Raw genomic sequence first — 20,273 nt, forward strand, 5'->3', positions numbered from 1 at the left:
CTTTACATGAAATGAGCGTTTGTTTCTCCACCTGTGATACACAGAATGATAAGGTGATCAAGAACTGTGTAATTGATGGAAAAAACAGCCCAGGGACTCAATGGTTATTTGGGACTGTTTTCAATTTTACATTCTTTGTCAGGTTTTTTTTTGCTGGGAATTAGTCTCTGTGATCTGGCTTCATACTATCTATTGCATGCCCCAAAACAAGCTGAACAAAGTCACAAGAGAGGTTTGGAGGTTGCACAAATTAATATTAAAGAATATTGCATTTCACAAATCCTCTGACATTTGCCCTGACATTAAACACAAAAAAAATACTTTTACTTGTGAAACTGAGTTAACCGAGACCTTATTCACACCAAACTTCTGCAAACGTGGTCTATTACTGCCCATACAGAAAACTTGCAGTGACTTGGGTTAGTAAGCATTGCTTTTGGTAGATGCTGACCTAAAATAAATACGGAGACCTGAACTATCAGTGTACAATCACATACAAATTTATAACATTTAGTTTAAGAAAAAGCAATCAAGCTCCCAAGTTATTGATTGATTGATTGATTGATTCATGTACGTACGTACGTACATATGTACGTACGTACGTACGTATGTATGTATGTATGTATGTATGTGGAAACAAATCAACATCAGTTAATAATTATAAATGTAGAGAAATAGATATGAATGAGCTGTCAGGACCTGTTAGGAAAGAACTAGATGCTTGATCGAGGCTATTTCAGGAGCATCTATAAATCATTCGATTCATTGAAGCTTTTTTCCCTCACAATTTTTGTCAGCTCAGCTTCACAGCTAAAGGCACTTTATGTTTGCCCACAATACACACAGTCAATGCACTTTACAGTATATCCTGTGCAACGTTTTGGGATGTCCTCCCGACATGAAAGGTGTTATAACAAATGTAAGGATTATTACTATTGTATTATTATTTACTGTTATTTGTCTTTGAGTGGGGTATGAATCTATGGGTTTCATGACCACTCCAAAGTTGCCATTATTCCATATTTATGGCTTGACAATTAGCATCAGCAGATGACTTCAACAAGGGGAGAGAGGGACATTGCAGCAGAGCTCAATCTTGTCTATATTCAATACAATAAATTCACACCTCCACCAAAGGATCTGAGTTTGGGGTCAGGAATTTTCCTTCCCTAATACAAGCTGGTTGCAGTGCCACCTAGTATAATGTAGAATGTTTCACCCACAAAATATACACTCAATTCACTTTACAGTATATTCTGTGAAGTGCTTGGAGACATCTCGAAGATGTGATAAGGTGCTCTATCAAATACAAGGCTTATTATTATTATAAACCTGTTCTTGTGATCTTAAAAGTTGATCTGTTTGTGAGACGTTGTGGCACACAAAATTGACTGCCATAAGAACAACAACAAGATTACATTTGTATAGTGCCTTTCACCCACAAAGCACATACATTTACTGCACTTTACAGTACAAGTGTATCCTGTGAAGCATTTCAGAACATCTTCCTGACATAAAAGGTGCTATACCAAATACAAGGTTTATTATTATGAATTTTCTGAGATCTCACGGAACACTTTAATGCATTTTGTCAGTCCTAAAACATTTTCTTTCATAAGAACGTAGGAATAAGAGTAGGCCGTTCAGCTCCTCAAGCCTGTTTTGCCATTCTATTTGATCATGGCTGATTTGTACCTCAACTGCATAAGCTCCCATATCCTTTGATACCCTTACCTAACAATTTCCCTTTTGAATATAGGTTAATAATAATCAATGCTAATTAGATGCTTATCACTGTAAGAGTGTGCAGCCGACAAGCCAAGAGCCTGAAGGGGAAAGGAAGTATTCAACATCTGGATTCTGGCAAACCCATGTTTTGTGAAGGAACACACATACATTTCACATTCAGAATCAGACGTGTGACGCACTTCAGTGCTATGATTTGTAGCTGGATTGTAGCATGTGATCCGATGCACTTCGGATCTGAATAAAGAAAACAACTGCCCGCCTCATTAGAAGGGAGATCAGCACAGTGCAGAGGTTTGTGTTGTCAGCAGGCCTTCGTTCTGACACGCATTCAAAGGAGGCTGAGCTTGGGAAATGGGATTGCTACTTCAAGTTATTCGTTGAAAAGGTAGAGTCTTTGAATTTATCACCCGTCATTAGTAATTCCTTCTCTTGCTGAAATGAGTCACAGTAGCTCTAACATCTCCGGGGCCTCTAAATCTGTCATTATACACCTACTGCTGCTCCTTCTGGCACCTATCCTTCGAAAGCACGCCAACATCTGTCAACAGCTCATTTTGAATGAATAGCTTTAAACTCAGCTGACCTGGGCCCTTGGGGGCTGTTTCTGCCGGTGGATGAGAAGGAGGGGAGGGGGAATAATAAATAAAAAGGAAATTGGCACAATTTTCTTCCTGCTGTGACAATGCTAATTTTAGTCAACTTTCCTGCCCCCCTCACCCTATAAAAAACAAGATGATTATTCAGGTGATTGATGGCCAAAACTCTGAAAGAAACTCCCTTCTCTTTCAAATAGTATCATGCGATCTTGATGCCCATCTGAATAGGCTGACCGGACCTTGGTTTTAACATCTCATCCAAAGGACGGCACCTCCAACAATGTAACACCACCCACTGCCCCACCCCCAAGCACTGCATTGGACCAAGGTCCTGTCTGCCGGTTCAGATGGAGGTTGAAGATCCCATAGCACTATTCAAAAAAGAGAAGGAAGTTGACTAACAACTCCCAGGTAAATCTGATCATTCACTTTGTGGCTGTTTGTGGTTCATTGCTGTGTGCCAATTGGCTGTTGCTTTCAACTTTCAATGAATAAAATAAAATACTCAATTTGTCATCTTGTTTTCCACTTTCTCTTATCTGTTCTCTCCTTGTGCTTTCTTTTGAAACCAGTTGTATTTTAAAAGCTGGTTTTCTGATCGTTCTTACTTTTTCCAGCACCCGCTATCTATTTTGGAAGGTGGGAGTAACTTTTTCAACAAAAAATAACAATTATTTGTACCTTACTGGAAATCTTGTGAAGCACTTTGAGAATTCTCCCAAAATGTAAGGCACTATGTCGAATGCAATGATTATTATTTTGGTGTGATAATCTTTGATGTGAAAAGCAGAGGTAGGCAACTGTATAACAACAACAACAACAAGATTACATTTGTATAGTGCCTTTCATGTTGGGAGGACATCCCAAGGCCCTGGACAGAGTACAGCATTTCAGAGATTGTATCAGAGATTCTATTGACAAATGGAGAGTGTTGGGACAGGAGGGTGGTGCTCTTTAGCGGTCAGAGTTGAGGCAAATATTTGGGGCAGAATGTTCTCTCAGCACTCAACCTCCAGAGTAGATGACTGTGACTCCCAATTTTCTGGCTTTTGCTTTGTTTTGGGATTGACAGGGCCAAGATAAAAGCATCCTGACCACCTTCAGGCTTTTAGAAAGAGATGTGCTGACGGACTCTTTTCAGTGAATAATAATTGTTATTTTTTGTTGAAAAAGTTACTCCCACCTTCCAAAATGGATAGCCAGTGCTGGAAAAAGTAAGAACGATCAGAAAACCAAGTTTTAAAATACAACTGGTTTCAAAAGAAAGCACAAGGAGAGAACAGATAAGTGAAAGTGGAAAACGAAATGACAAATCGAGTATTGAGTATTTATTTGTAGTTAAAACGATGGAATCTTCACAGTGGGTTAGGTTGAATACAACATTATGGTAATAAATCTCTTCTTAGATTTGATTAGCTCTGCCACAGTAGTTTGTAAATTACAGTTACATTTGAGCATTATGAAAACATGCAAAACAGAGCAACACTCAAATGCGGGAGTGCTGGATAGCTTACCAGTACTCTAAGGGTTAAACCACACTGAGGAGTGCAGCACATTTTTGGGGGAGCTCAGTGAGCTCTCTGAATATTATGAATGCAGTTTGAATTCTGCACTACCACTTACTACAGACCAAAATAGTGATCTGGTCTTTGCAATATGAAACTTATTATTTGAACAAAATTCACTTAACCACATAATTGAATATTGATGTGCGATAGAAATCAGACAGCCAGTTTTTACTTGTTTAATATAAAGTTATCAACAGAGCACTGTTGTTCTTAAATCAGAGCCATATTCTGACTAACACACAGACCTCTTGATGTAATGAAATGACCTGGAGATAATAGACATGATTGTTGTCAGGAATGCGGTGCTTAAGATTGTATTGGCCCCAAATATTGAGTGAATAGCATGCTTAGTTCCCATTAAATATGCCACCTTAGCACACAATGTACTTCCAGAAAAGCAGCCTGGAATCACACTTTAAAACAACAGCCCATATATTCCTGTTGCTTTGCTGATGATGTGTGTAATCAACAATATCAATGGCAAGCTATGCAATTTTAGCTGGTTAGAATCCAACTCACACTCTGGGGTCTCCAAGCCTCGGCTCCTGCCAACCTACACCTAATGCTTTCTGGAATTCGGTAAGCAGGATGCATCCCTCCTGTTCCAATCATTGATTACCCTCTGCACGAAGAAAAACTTCCTGGTAACTGTCCTGAAATTGCTCTTTAAAACTCTAAACCTTTGTCTATTTATATTTGGCACTTATTATTAATGAGGGCTCTAACTTGTTATTTCTGGCTGAATCTTCTTCTGTTCCCCCCAAAAATATCCTTTTTGTGGACAGAGTAAATTCGATTTACCAAATAAAGTAATTGAACTATTTTTGTTCTCTCAGCAATAACAAATTGCATTCATGTAGCGCCCTTCACTTGGGATAACATCTTGGAATGCCTTCAATAAGATCCTTATCTTCCACCCGAACCTCATTGTCAGCAGTACTTTTCCCATCATTCTCATTCTCCTTTGTTGTATTTTCCATGGAGGTACAACAACAACAACAACAACAAATTCCATTTATAAAGCGCCTTTCACGTCAGGAGGACGTCCCAAGGCGCTGCACAGTTGGGTCATGACCCGAGCAGGGGGGATATGGTCAGGGTGAGGGAAGGGAGGGAGCGAGGAGGGGGGAAATGGTCAGGGTGAGGGGAAGGAAGGGAGGGAGCGAGGAGGGGGAAGAGAGTCGAGAGGGAAGCTGAAGGCACGGTCAAAGAGAAAACAAAAGAGGTAAACAAAAGTAAGAAAATAAATTAAAAAATAAAAAAGTTGGAAAAAAGAGTTAAGAATAGATCTTGGCTAAATCAGAAATGGTAAAGAATAAAAAGGAATAGGGGAAGACAATAGAAGAGAAAAGGGATAACTGTGCAATGTTAGCAATGGTGCATGGGAGAAGGTAAGGGTAATCTTACTGAAACTTCCAACAATTTTGTGGGTCTGTATATTTATAACACTCAACTTGCATTCATATAATGGCCTTCATGTAGAATGTCATCTTGCGTGAGAGCATTACTACTGCCTTTCTGCCAACAGTTTGAACACACATCCCTACCCAATTTATATGTAAGGGTGAGGATCTTAAAATTGATCTGTTGAAAGATAAGGAGAGAGTGGAGCCTAGTGAGGATTGGGGTAATGGGAATTTGATATGGGTGAAGATATTTGCAGCAGAGTTTAGGATTAATTCGATCTTGTGGAAAAAATTCATTTGTTTTATACATACTTATTTATTTATGTAAACTTATTTAAATAATCTTAGTAAATAAATAAATCATATTCCACAGGTATGATATTACAAAGTGATATTATGAAACATTTGTCACAGAATTTCTTGGATTGCAGAAATACTCCTTGGTTGAAAATTCCCTTCAGCTATTGAAATTGGAACAGAATTCTAAAGGGATAATATCTCTCAAGTCACAAATGAAACTGCCCACAACTATTCATAACTCCAAACTGTGGCTTTCATATTCTTGCACTGTTGGCAGTGACATATCAGATCTACAAACTCATTACAGAGTGGGAGTTGAATCCAAATAAAATGAATCAGTGATCTGTCTATCTTGTGGTCAGGTTATGTCTATAAAGAAATTAGAGAATAAAAAAATCTGTATCTGCGCTGCGATAGGAATGTCAGTTCTACAAATATCAGTTATGCAAGTGTCACAGCGGGGAGCATCTGAAAACCAATGAATTTGACCAAGAAAGAGAAGCCTCTATTTGCACCTAGTCTTAGTCTGTCAGACCATTTTCTCTTAAAATCATGACGAATAATTTGTGGCAAAATCAAATTTGGTTACAAGTTAGAAGCCCTTATTTTACAGTTCTTAAAAAAAAGGTTTTCAAATTAAGATTTTTTCCCAATTCTGTGTGGTCTAAAGTTTTTAGCCAAAATGGTCTTACAGGCCAAGACTAGGTGGAATATCAGGTCTCTGATAAGTAACTGGAATTTACATACAGTTGAGCATCATGCCACTTTCCAGCTTTATTTGGATATAGATCTCTTAAAAAGGGACAGTGCTATGTGTATATGTGTGAATGCACACATGTGGGAATATAGATGTGTATGTGGGAGAATGCACTTGAGTAATAATGCATTCATAAACTTTATGTGTTACTCCTCACTTAACTAATATTTTTCGCTGCTCTGGTTGTATCAGGATAGCTCTCATTTTCAGACCTTCAGCATGAGTATTGATTTTGTGGTGATTTTCCAAAATTAATGCTATTCTAAGCTGGGATGGAGTCTGGCAAAGTCCAAGTTACTCCGCCATCCCCTACCTCCCAAGCCAGGCTAGGATGGTGATAAATTAACTAGAGTTACTGCTCTTCAGGACATGAATGGGTTTGGTCGAGATAGTCCCCACAATAGATCTGCTGAGATGCTCCACAATGGCTCAACCTGTTAACAACAGTCTACGGTCAACATAAATAATGATCACTTGGGCAAGGTGGGGAGCAACAATGGAACTGTACCCGAGTAGAGACAGGAGACAAATGTGGCGGAGAAGAGAAAATTGGAGGAAACAAATTCTAATGTTTAAATGACCTTGCAACAGGTACAAAAAAAATTGTGTTTCATACATAAATTTGAATAGGAATTAAAGAATTTATTCACTCATCATGCTTGCTAAACCATAACATGAGGAAAGGCCTCTCAGCAAATGTATTAAACTGCAATTGCGTGTCAATCCTTAGGTTAGACAAGATCTAAAAAAAAACACTATCAACCGAAATATCAATGTTTTTTGTTGTGGCTTATTCTCAGCCTTTTCCTGGTATGATTCAATGTGATTGAATGCAGGATTCCTGTGCGTTACTTTAATTGGTGTAGTAGATAGCAGTTGCGTGACTACTGTAATTAAGGTATATGCAAACTGAGATTGCTGAGATTACACAGAATTTCACATTTTCTGGTTATTTTGACTACAGGAGTCAGTAATATTGTTGCACATAGAAACTATAAATTCTTAAGGGAGCGTTACACCTGAGCAGGGCTGGGACTAATGTCATTGCAACAAGGATAACAAATGCTGTGAGGAAGCGTTTAAACTGATTTTGAGGGGGAATGGGAATCAGAATGTAGCGTCGGGGAGCGAAAATGAGTTACATAGTAGATGAGGAGAGACAAATAGAAATGAAACAAGGAATAGTCCAGCAAAAAGTGGAAAGAGATGGGGGGAAAATGTAGAGCAGATTAAGCCGTTCTTGGAGTGCATGCGTGTAAATGCATGGAGTGTGACCAATAAGCTTGGTGAGCTGCAGGCTCAAGTTACCACATGGGGTTATGATGTAGTGGCAATTACGGAGATTTGGCTCAAGCAAGGGCAGGAATGGGAGCTGAATATTCCTGGCTACAACCTATTCAGGAGGGATAGGGAAGGGAAAAAAGGAGGGGTGGCAATACTCATTTGGGTCATGGTCCTGGAAAAGGACGATGTGTTAGAGGATCCAAAAACTGAATCTATTTGGTTAGAGTTAAGGAGCAGAAAAGGAGCTATTATTCTGTTAGGTATTTACTATACATCTCCAAATAGTGGGAAGGAGATAGGTGAGCAAATCTACAAGCAGATTTTGGAGAGATGCAAAACCAATAGAGTAGTGATAATGGGGGATTTCAATTATCCTAGCATAGACTGGGAAACACACAGTGTAAAGGGCAAGGAAGGAGAGGAATTCCTGAAATGTGTGCAGGAGAACTTTCTGGATCAACATGTTTCCAGCCCAACGAGAAAGGAAGCAATGCTGGATTTAGTTCTGGGTATTGAAGTGGGGCAAGTGGAGCAGGTTTCAGTAGGAGAGCATCTGGATAACAGTGATCACAATATCATTAAGTTCAGAATTTTTATGGAAAAGAAGAACAATCAATCAAAAGTAAAGACTCGCAACTGGAAGCAGGCTAATTTCAGTGAGCTAAAAAGGGACTTGGCCAAGATAGATTGGAAAGAAAGATTGGCAGGTAAGACAGCAAACGAACAATGGGAAGGCTTCAAGGAGGAGACAGTTCGGGGACAGAATGAATACATTCCCACAAAAGGGAAAGGTACGACAGTCAAACCTCCCTGGATGACTAAGGAAATTGGGATTAAAATAAAACAGAAAAAGGAGGCTTATGACAAATGTCAGGTCCAAAACACACAGGATAATTGAATAGAATATAGGAAGTACAGAGGAGAAGTGAAAAGGGAAATAAAAGGGGTGAAGAGATTGTACGAGAAAAGATTAGCAGGAAGCATAAAAGGGAACCCTAAGATATTTTATAAGCATATCAAAAGTAAAAGGTTAGTCAAAGTTAGGGTGGGTCCAATTAGGGACCCTAGTGGAAATCTTCTTGTTGAGGCAGAGGGCATGGCTGATGTGCTAAATAAGTACTTTGCAACTGTCTTCGCAAAAGAAGACGATGCAATCAATGCCACAATATCGCAGGCGTCTGAACAGAAATTGGATATGATAAAAATCAACGGAGTGGAGGTACTAAAAAGGCTGTCAGTGCTCAAGGTAGATAAGTCGCCTGGTCTGGACGAGATGCATCCTAGGTTTCCGAGGGAAGCAAGGGTGGAAATAGCAGAGGCTCTGGCCACAATCTTTCAATCCTCTTTGGACACTGGAGTGGTGCCAGAGGACTGGAAGGTTGCAAATGTTACTCCCCTGTACAAAAAGGGGCAGAAGGATAAACCTGAGAACTACAGGCCTATCAGCCTAACATCAGTAGCAGGGAAACTTCTGGAGACTATAATCCGGGACAATATAAATTCTTGCTTAGAAAAATATGGTTTAATAAAGGATAATCAACGTGGATTTCTTAAAGGCAGATCATGTTTCACAAACCTAAAATATTTTTTTGATGAAGTGACTGAGACGGTGGATGAAGGTAATGCAGTAGACATAGTTTATCTAGATTTTCAAAAGGCATTTGACAAAATCCCACCTAAGAGACTTATAAACAAAATAGAAGCCCATGGTATATTAAGGGACTGTGGCAATATGGATCCAGAACTAGCAAGGGGGACTTAAGCAGATTGATAAAATAGGCAGAAACATGGCAGATGAGGTTTAATGTAGAAAAATGCGAAGTGTTGCATTTTGGTAGGAAGAGTGAGGAGAGGCAGCATAAGATAGATGGTACAATCTTAAAGGGGGCAAATGAACAGTGAAACCTGAGGGTCCACATAAGCAAATCTCTAAAGGTGGCAGACAGGTAGATAAAGCTGTTAACAAAGTATATGGGATACTAGGTTTTATAATAGGGGCATAGAATTCAAGAGTCAGGAGGTTATATTGAATATTTATAAAATGCTGGTTGGGCCTCAGTTGCAATACTGCGTTCAGTTCTGGGCACCACACTTTAGAAAAGATGTCAGGGCATTGGAGAGGGTGCAAAGGAGGTTTACCAGGATGGTACCAGGAATGAAAGACCTTAGTTATGAGGAGAGGTTAGCGAAACTAGGATTATTCTCCCTAGAACAGAGAAGAGTAAGAGGGGATTTAATAGAGGTTTTCAAGATCATGAGAGGTTTTGATAGGTTGAACTGGGGAAAACTGTTTCCACTGGCATGTGGGTCAGTAACCCGAGGACACCGATTTAAGATAGTTGTTAAAAGAAACAGAGGGGAGGTTAGAATTTTTTTTTCCACCCAGCGAGTTGTTCAGATCTGGAATGCATTACCTGAAAGGATAGTGGAAACCGATTCAATAACAACTTTTAAGAGAGAAGAGATGGGTATTTGGGGAGGACAAGATTGTAGGGCTATGGAGAGAAAGCGGGCCAGTGGGATTAAGTTGGATTGCTCTTTTTGGAGCCGGCGCAGACACTATGGGCTGAATGGCCTCTTTCTGTGCTGTATGATTCTATGATCTGCCATCACAATTAATGTATCACTGACAGGATGTGTGTAAACTCAATCCAGCGTATTGGCTATGTAGCACTTACTATAATCAAATGTATTGTACTTCACAAAAAAAATCAATAAAATGGTTTTGCATAAAGCAAGCCATAGTTTAATGTAAACACTGGTTTGGAAAAAAGAAAGTGAAACAACAAGCAGAGTAAAGGAGCAAAGATTTGACAATGAAAATAAAGTTCACGCAAAGAAACTAAAAGGAGATTGAATTGTTCAAAGCAAGTGAAGTATTAAGTAACAAATGGAGCCCTTAAGAATGAGTGAGACAAAAAGTGAAGGAGGCTTCAGGATGGCAAAGCTGGAGCTGATTTCAAAGTTCTGAGATAAGTCGAAGATGGAACTGTTTCCAAGTATGTTAGACTGCTCTCCATGTCTGATCAGAAACTCACAATGTGGGAAATCAGCACAGGACAATGTTAAGCAGGTAATAGAATGAGGTTCCAAGATACATTTTGTTGGAGGACACCTAGAGGAAAAAATCCTTAAGTGACTAAATGCAGCTTTTTTTTAAGCTAAGTATTATCATTTATACTTAAAAGCTGTGAAATGTCAAGTGTTAAGAACATTGCCAATGCCACAACACAGAGCAACATGAGCAAAAGATTATTCCAAGAATGACAGCGAGGCAGACGTATGGTAAGTAACGTTTAATATGAATACAAGTACTATCACCACTAATTAGGATTACACAGTGAAGTGTACCTCATTACATAGAGTGGATTGGGGCAGAGCTCTGGGTGTGCTTGTTGACCAACCAACAACCATGCTTTGCATGTTGCATAGGTGTCAGCCTGGCTCATTGGTAATACTCTCCTATTTGAGTTAGGAAGTTAAGGATTCAAGTCTCTTGTTAGGATTTTAAACTCAGTCTAGGTTGACCACTTCAGTACAGTGGGGAGCACTGTTTGTTGGAGAAGCGATCTTTGGTTGAGGTCCTAAGATGCTATTCAAATGCAAGGATTATTTTTATTTCATTGATGATGAAACATGTTGGATGTTAGGGAATTCCAGTAATCTATTGAGTAGGCAGTGGATTGCTTGGAGCCATTGAAGTGAATTATACTTTAGATTCTAGAGTCTAGAAGCACAGACCCATGGGCTAATCTGCTCGTCTCAGCTACCTTTCTGTGTATAGAACAATGTTGAGCAGCCCTACTGGGAGAAGGCAGTGAAAAAGATTCATTTCTAAGGTACTGCTGAGCGCTCCCCAGTGGTTAACTCAGAGTGGTGACCGAGGCCTGGAAACAGTTATTGCTGTTCTGACATACAACGGCTTTGCACCATACATGCACAGTCACTAGACTTTACAGTATATCCTGTGAAATGCTTAAAACAACCACCAATATGAAAGGTACTATATCAAATGTAAGGGTTATTATTCCCGTGCAGCTGTGAATTTACAGCCCTGTAGTTGTTCTGCGCTGCCACCTTCTGCTCTGTGAAAGAATTGCTTCATTCTTGCACCACGCGATGGACATTACTGGGGAGAAATCCTGCCTGGGACTAGCTTTACTCTTTATTTCTGCAGCATTTTGGAGAATCCAGAATTTAGGAAATTGTTGAATTCAGAGTTAACTCTGAAATCGGTTCTTCAAATGTCTCCCCAACCGAGCTCAGTGATCTCCTGTGACCGTACTCCTCTGCCCACTGCCTCTACTCCATCAAATTCATGTTCATTGCCCACTCCACCCCATCAGAGACATCCTAATGTTTAGCGACAGATCAGTGTAGGCAGGAGTCCTTCCTCCCTATAGTCGCTTCCCGTGTTTGCCACAAATTCACCTCACTGCTTGATCCTGGACTTTGCAGATGGGTCGGAGGAAGCCTCTCCGCTACATCCCTGGGAGCTCAGATCCATAAAGGAGGACTGTTTGCACACAGGTCTTGTGGCTCAAAGTCCCAACATGGAACTTGGGCAGAGTGCTCAAGTAGTGACATGTGGTACATTTGGGACCGTTTGGTAGCACTCTCACCTTTTAGTCTTTTCTTTGTACAAATTGACTGCTATGTCTGACATTCAATACAGTCACTTCACTTGACTGCAATTATCTGCAAAGCAATTTGATGTTATCAGCACTATATCAAGTCTAAGGATTATTATTGAGCATGGTTCATAGTGCAGCTACATTTCCATTTGAAAGTACTAGGTTTTAGTCAATATGGTGAATAGGCACCTCCTGTGAATGGAAATGAAGTAATTGGCAGAATCAGAGATTCAAACCTCAGGGGCTTCATGGGCCAAATGGTCTTCTTATGAGCTGTAATTTTCTAAGGTTTTATGCAGCAAATTATTACGTGCATAAATTAATAGTGTTAGAAAATAAAATCAGCCAAATCTGTAAGGAAATAACGCTAATTCCTCTAACCAGATATCAGACTGTTTTATTATTATTCGTTCGTTATTTCCCAATATCCCGATGGGTCAGACCAAAGGCCGGTACAGTCAACAGATCTTATAACAGAATAACACCACTATAGATATCTCGAGTTCAAGAGTTCAACACTGTGTCTTTACAGCACACAAGCTTGATTCTTCATGCTTTCAGTCTTCTTGCTTACAGCTTTCAATCTTCCATCTGATATCCTCAGTCTTAGTGTTTCCAGCTCTCAGTCTTCCATCGCCGTAGCCTTGTCTCCGCAGCCCGGGATGGCCCCATCTCCCGTACCCTTGTCTCCGCGACCCGGGACGGCTCCATTTCCCGTATCCTTGTCTCCACGACCCAGGATGGCCCCGTACACAAAGTTATCTGAACTCTTATACCAATGTTCATCCAATCATGGTGCGGACATTAGATCATCTGGTCGAAATCATGCTGGGTTCACGTGAACACCTCATGGGGTGTACGTGCCTCACACATAAACACACTGTCCTTGAGACAGTCCGTTATCTCGTGTACGTGAAGGGAGTTTCAGTCCAGCTGCCCACAACACACTTAACTTAAAAGTTAACCCGTTCGCAACATCTATTATGATTCTAACATTATACAAAAAGTGTAAATTCTAACAATAGTACTTGTATATCACAGATAACTGTTGTCAAGTGTATAGTCTGTGTATTTGTAGGAAAACCAGAAGCTAATTTATATTCAGCAATGTCACACAAACCATCTCAAAGTGAATGACCAATTCATCTGGATGATTCTTGGTCAAGAAACCAGGGGTAACTCCCACTTAATTAATTGGGACCATAAAATCAGACCCTACATTATAACAGGGTTAAAAATGTAAACATAGTGTCAAAACATTACTGACTTGCCCTGTGAAACATTTCTGTTAAACTGCAATTGTTGCCTCTGACTGAACTCTTATACTCAAGAGGAATGCTCCTCAGACGAGCATAAAAACTCCCACTAAAATTAATTGGGTTCATAAAAAATGCATTATTTCCCTTTATTAGGTAGACATTCCATTTGGATCTACTTTATTTCAGATTGTGCAGTATTTGGCAAATCGTTGAATTCAGTTTTAACTTTGAAGCCTGTATTTCTTAAAAGAGCTTGTAGGTTTCAAATTAAAGACTGCACTTAAGAATTTGACAAATTTTGGAGTAACCTAGACCCAAGTGGAATTTCTACCCACATGTTTCTTCACCATAATTATATCTTAAATTCATCGTAAGGAAGAATATTTGTCAGTATATTTGTTTATGCATGAACATCAACAGGAATATGTTGCTAAGATATTTTATTTAAAGTGAGTCAGTATATGGAAATAACTTAACAGAACAATTCCTATTTTTATTAAAGAAGTCATTGTTGTTACTTTAAGAGGAGCTCTTCAAGGCTTGTCTTTTCCCAAAAAAACAGATGGCAGTGTAGTGGTTTTGAAAACTTTGCACGTCACAGCAGTTTGTAAAGAACGCTTTGCAACCTGTAATACAAAAATCTGATGTTAGATCCAGCATTGTTTTTTTTTATGCTGATTTTATGCTGTACCATCATGTTATAAAAGGGGGATCTAGTTTTATTTGATGCCTACAACAAGAACAACAGAATTACATTTGTAAAGTGCCTTTCATGTTAGGAGGACATCCCAAGACGCTGAACAGTTGGGGATCAGGATCCAAGTGTGGGAGTGGGGGGCAGGGTTAGGATGAGGGAGGGCAGAGAGGTAGGAAGGAGCTGGATACCTAATTTATGATAGTGGCAAACTGATTTATGAATTTCAAATTTTGCAAATGGAGAATTTCAAATCCTCCGAATCAGGGAAGTCTGACATCATAACAGAATTATTCAGTCTGAAAAAGGATCAAAATGCCAGCTTTATCTCATCAAATCAGTTTGAGAATATTGCAGATTAGACATCTTTGTGTCCAAGGTGCAGGATCTCTGATGAAGAAGGAACATTTTCTACATTTGACATGTTTATTAATTCCAGTATCAAGCAGTTCAAGGTCAGTTATAATAGGGACAAATACAAAGTATAAGATAAATATAAAGTATGCTTTATCCCAACCGAGGAAGATCATCTGACTACATAAGTATGATTTTCTCCATTTTCCCACAAAAGACACCCAAGGTTTACTATTACAATAGAATCGTGTTATGAAGTGCTTCATTATAACATGGGTTTGCTTATCACTGGTAATCTGGACCCCGATATTTATTTTCTCCAAAAATTCAAAATACATGAACTGCCTCCATCCTTAAAATACAGTCAGTGCACAGGAAGCCAAAAGACTGACTCCCAAGGCATCAGGTCACCACCGACATCTCTTCCTGTGCTGACGGAACTGGTCATCATTCTGCACAGTGAACGCAGAAGCATTGACTGGTGATCACACCCTATTATAGTAGCATTATATAGCTGCTATAATTCCAACGCCTTGGGACTTCCGACGTGAACGGCACTATACAAATGTAATTGTTGTTGTATTATAGGGCTCTTCAGCCTTAGATGTAGATTAAGGTTGCTACCTGGTTGTTTATTAACCGGCCTGGGTACTATTTGTACTGCCTTGTGCTTGCCAGTGAAAAGATTTAATCTGCTGTTTTTTTTTCAGTGATCATACTGGGATATACTTGTGCCAAACTCTCTTTCCCCCTCCCACCCCAACCATGTATTATGCTCACTGCCTTTACCAAGATGGCTATCCCCCACTCTCACCACCTTTGCAGATCACGGTATTACCAAGCTGCCTCCCTCCTGCCCCCACCATGCATTGCTTGCTCTGCCTTTACCAAGATCGCCGCCCTCTCCTGTCACCGTCATACTGTAATGGGAAGATGGTAAAGATGGTATTCTGGAGCGATGAGTCAAATGGACTGATACAATCACTTTTGATATAATTCTGTCCTGTTTTAACAATGTACACAGATATACACAGAGTACGGTACTGAAAAATAGATTTCCTTCTCTCAGTTAAATAATTGAAAACAATGAATTCAGTACAATCTCTGTTCCATTGCTTCTGGCAGCTCAGTAATATTTACCTTGGCAACTTGGTGTACAGATCCTCTACGTCTTCCCACAAAAAACTTCCTTATAGAGTCTGGACTATTAATTCTCGCTTTAGAAAGTTCATCCAGCTGACCTGTTATTTTGAACAGAGGAACGATCTGTGGAGTATGAAGTACTATGATTATTCTAGTAACAACTGCTGTTAAAAAAAGTCACACTGAAGCTCCTCCACCATTAATAATATTAATAATCCTTGCGTTTGATATAGCGCCCTTATCACGTCTTCGAGACGTCTCAAAGCACGTCACAGAATATACTGTAAAGTGAATTGACTATTTTGTTAAGTGCTCCAAGATGTAGCCCCATGTGAAGGGCTCTATATAAATGCAAGTTGTTATTGTTGTTCAATAGAGGAGGGATCATTTTACAGCTGTACTTCTATCAAGGGATAACAAAAATATGTTTTATGAGCTCCCTCTTTTTCTCCAGGGATTAAATTATAGCCTTGTGTTTCTCCACATCATCTACTATATAATCTTGAGAGAGAAATCAAATAATTCAGAAATTAGTAACTCATACTGCTGGTGAGTATGATGCTGTGAGGAGTACATTAATAACTGTAACTAACGTTTGTTTAACCTTACATTATTAACAATATAAATATTTAGTGAGCTGTATAATCATTGCAATATTGTATGGATTCTCTATCATGAGTCTTTACAATGCATGAAGTATTAGTTGGGGCTCATTTGGCAGTGCTTTCATATCATCTCTGGATCATCAGGTTGTTAGTTCAAGCCACAAGCTGGGACGTAAGAGTTCATTATCCAGGCTGATACTCCAGTGCAGTACTGAGAGTGGCATTGTGTTGAGGGAGGTGCTGTCCTTTAGATGAGACATTAAGCTATAATTCTGTCTGCCTGTTGGGGGGACACTAAAGATGTTAAAGATGTTGTGAAAAGAGAAGGTAATTTCTTGTATTGGCGAACAATCTTAACTGTTTGGAGGACCTTGTGATTGTATAAGCAAACTGGCTACAAATATACAGTTACTACATTTGACACCAATTTCCTATGAGTGCTCTGAAAAGTTTTAATGTTGCAGCTGCTACATCAAATCTAAGATTAGGATGTATCTTTACAGCCCATGGTTGCACCTTCCTGTGATTGTCAAAATGCTTACTCAAAGAAACCAGCCAAATCGAATTGACATCAACTGTGACCTTAAGATCTGGAGGCAGAAGCAGCCAACTTTTTTTTCAGATTCGTCACAACTTGGTGTCTAATGTTATGGACCCAAAACATGACAGAATATAACAGGATTATTAACTACCTTCCTATTCATTCTATGGCTGTGTAATTCCCTCAATGCTGGTTATAGAAGTCTGTCCTCACTTTCCTGCTATCACAAGCATCAAAGAGCAAGCTAGGAGTCCCTCATCTCTAGGCAAACCAACATTTTAAAGCAAAGAGTGATTGCTATGAAAAAGTGTGCTGTATTTTATGCTGTAGGAGAGCTTCTGAGGTTTTGACAAAGTTTTTTAACAGTTGTAAATAATTTACTGTTGTTTCTAAATGCACAGAGAAACATTTTATTAGATAACCGATGCCGAGAAGGTTATTTGATCTATAAAAAAAAACACAAACACAATCTTAACTCACATTGTACACAGGTAGAGCACGAAACACAGCACCCATTGCTCGTTTACCCGATATAGAATTTTGCACTGGTGTAGATTTGAGCTGTTAGAAACAAAACAACAACATTGAAACATTAATTATCTTATGAACTTTTAATGGTAATTATTAAATGAGCTGCTGAACTTATTAATGCTACACAATGCATCGAGAAACAGAATTGCACCAGAGAATGAAACCAGAGAAATGCAAGAGTTGGAAATGGCATGGGCTGGAAACCTAATGTGTCAGGGAACATGTCAAAGGCTGGTCCTAACTTGCATGTTCAAAAGTTATTAGTGGAATGAAGAGTGTTTATGCTTCTTAAACCACAGTTATTAAATTATAAGATTTCAAGTGCAACCTCACAATCAATTCACTCAAATACCAGGCAAATAAAACCCTGCAACAAATTTTTTCCTTCATACCCAGTGACCAGTTTGTGAAGGAGTCTTTCATGTGGTATTTAGTAAAACACCTTTTGGAAGTCGAGATACACGATGTGATATGGCTTTCCACAGTCAAAAGAAAGTCTATGAGGTTGGTCAGATGAGATCTACCCTTTCTGATTCCATTCTGACTATGATTTGTTAAGTTACTTTTTCCAGGTAATATTCCATTTTCTTTCTACGAAAAAGTTTTCCAATTATTGAAGTCAGCTTAATGGGTCTGTAGTTAACTATATACAGGATGACCCCTGTTATAAGGCAGTAATTGGGGTCTGTAACATTTCACCTTGCCTTATACCGGGGTAGAATCAAGAAGAGCCACTGTCATTGCAGCACCTCCGATAACATGGCTCATGAAATCACTGCACATGCCACACAGAAGGCTGCTCTTGTGTTGGGCACTTTCCATTGGTATAGATCACACTTCAAATCCCATCAGTGCAACAATGCAATTTCAAGTTCGATGTCAGATTTCGGTGGCACGGGATCAGGCTTTGGGATTTTGAAGTCATAAAATGTTAGGGAGGGGGCTGCAACCCATCATGCAAACACGTGTTACATTGAGGCTTGGAAACAGCAGGTATATGGCACCCTGCACCACAGATAGCACCTTGAGATCAAAGTGCTTCCCTCTAGCCTACAGGATCGAGATCACGAGAGAGAGAGGAGAGAGAGAGAGAGAGAGAAAAACTCCCTTCTCTCCCTCCCTCCCACCCACCTCCACAACGCCTCGGGAGATCTTTAACATCCGTTCACTGATGGGGAAAGTGAGTGAGGTTTAACATCTCATTCGAAGGATGCCGTCTCCAACAATGCAGTGCTCTTTCTCTCCCCGGAGGGCTGTGCTGCAGCATCAGTTTAGACAATACAAGTTCCTAGTCCCTGATGTGTGTATGTGAGAGTGTGCGGGGCTCAAACCCACAACCTTCTGACTTGGAGGTGAGAGAGAGAGAGAGAGAGAGAGTGCGAGCAACTGAGCCAGGCTGACACACACGGGTTAGATTAACCAACCGACACATCAACATTCCCCATATGGTAAAACCCCCCCAGCAATCTGACCACAGGAAGACAGAGATGGGGGAGCCCGTCTACGACTAGTTTTCCATCCTCTGTCTTGACCTCCCCATGGTAACGACTGTGGGTGTTATCATATTTGAACATGTAAACCATATAATACAGGTCAATTTTTGTTTCCTTTAACCAACTTCCTATCCACGTTGCTACCTTTCCATTAATACCATGCCCCTAATTTTTTTTAATACAAGCCTCTTATATGGCACTTTATTAAAAGCTTTCTGAAAATCCATATATGCCACAACCACAGTATTACCTTCATATATTTTCTCAGTTATTTCATTAGAAAAAAACTACTATTAGACTTGTCAGGAAAGACTTGCCTTTAGCACATTATGCTTATTGTTTTTAATAACAACAACAACAAGATTCCATTTATAGAGCGCCTTTCACGTCGGAAGGACATCCCAAGGTGCTGTACAGTTGGGTCAGGACCCGAGCAAGGGGGAAATGGTCAGGGTGAGGGGAGGGAGCGAGGAGGGGGTAGAGAGTCGAGAGAGGAGCTGAAAGCACAGTCAAAGAGAAAGGTCTTGAGACCGGCCTTGAAGGTGGAAAGGGAGGAGGCAAGGCAAAGGCACTGGGGGATAAAGTTCCAGAGCCTAGGGGCTGAGAGGCTGGTAAGCAGGGGGATAGTAGGTCGGAGAGGTAGGAGGGAGCAAGGCCCAAGTCTTTTCAAGTGGTTATTAATATTATTCCGTTTTGAGTTTGCCCACTATGGATGTTAGACTGACTGCTCTATAATTACTCGGCTGGTCCCAATCTCCCTTTTTAAAGAGATGCCTTTGTCTTTTATAACGGAAAATGTTTTAAACAAAATACTTTTGTTTTAAATCACTAGACTGGCTACATGCAGAAATTATTAAAAAAAAGCCAATATTATTTTCTTTTTAAAAATACTGTTATAAATAGGTATAATTCCACCAAAGCCTTCACAGTGATGAATTGCTCTCCACAAATGAGTCATTGATAGGTTCCAGCTTGCGCACATTCAACCAGGAATCAAGTGTTTGATGGTATCTGGTAAAAAAAATTATTATTGATGTGGCACATAGAGTGGAGAAGGGAATTCAAAATTTGTGTTGCTACTGTGAACTGCAGATTGAAAATGTAAAACTGTATAAATGGTCACATTGGGTAAAATTGTCATTGACATCATGGCTGTTGGTGAGAGATTGCTGTATACAAATTGGCTGCCACAATTGTCTACAAATACACAATCACTGCATTTTACAGTAAAATTCTATGAAGTGTTTTGAGATTTCTCAATGATGTGATAAGGTGCTGCATCAAATGCTAGGATTACTATTATCATCAGAAGCAAAAGGCTGATGAATCAGAAACAAAGACTCAAACTTTCAGAACAAG

The 20,273-nt window shown here is 39.6% G+C and overlaps 1 protein-coding gene across 1 annotated transcript in view; it reads right to left on the minus strand.

Annotated features, from left to right (window-relative positions):
* Positions 1 to 14,086: 14,086 nt before the first annotated feature.
* Positions 14,087 to 20,273, minus strand: part of LOC103178966 (WD repeat-containing protein 64) — an 85,201-nt gene continuing 79,014 nt past the window's right edge. Inside the window, exons 24-26 of the mRNA XM_007893985.2 lie at positions 17,371 to 17,451; positions 15,742 to 15,867; positions 14,087 to 14,179 (exon numbers count right to left, since the gene is read on the minus strand). Coding sequence (XP_007892176.2) covers positions 14,087 to 14,179; positions 15,742 to 15,867; positions 17,371 to 17,451 — 300 coding nt within the window. The remainder of the gene's footprint in view (positions 14,180 to 15,741; positions 15,868 to 17,370; positions 17,452 to 20,273) is intronic.

Source organism: Callorhinchus milii, unplaced genomic scaffold (assembly GCF_018977255.1).
Source record: "Callorhinchus milii isolate IMCB2004 unplaced genomic scaffold, IMCB_Cmil_1.0 Scaffold3, whole genome shotgun sequence".
Classification (NCBI taxonomy): domain Eukaryota; kingdom Metazoa; phylum Chordata; class Chondrichthyes; order Chimaeriformes; family Callorhinchidae; genus Callorhinchus; species Callorhinchus milii.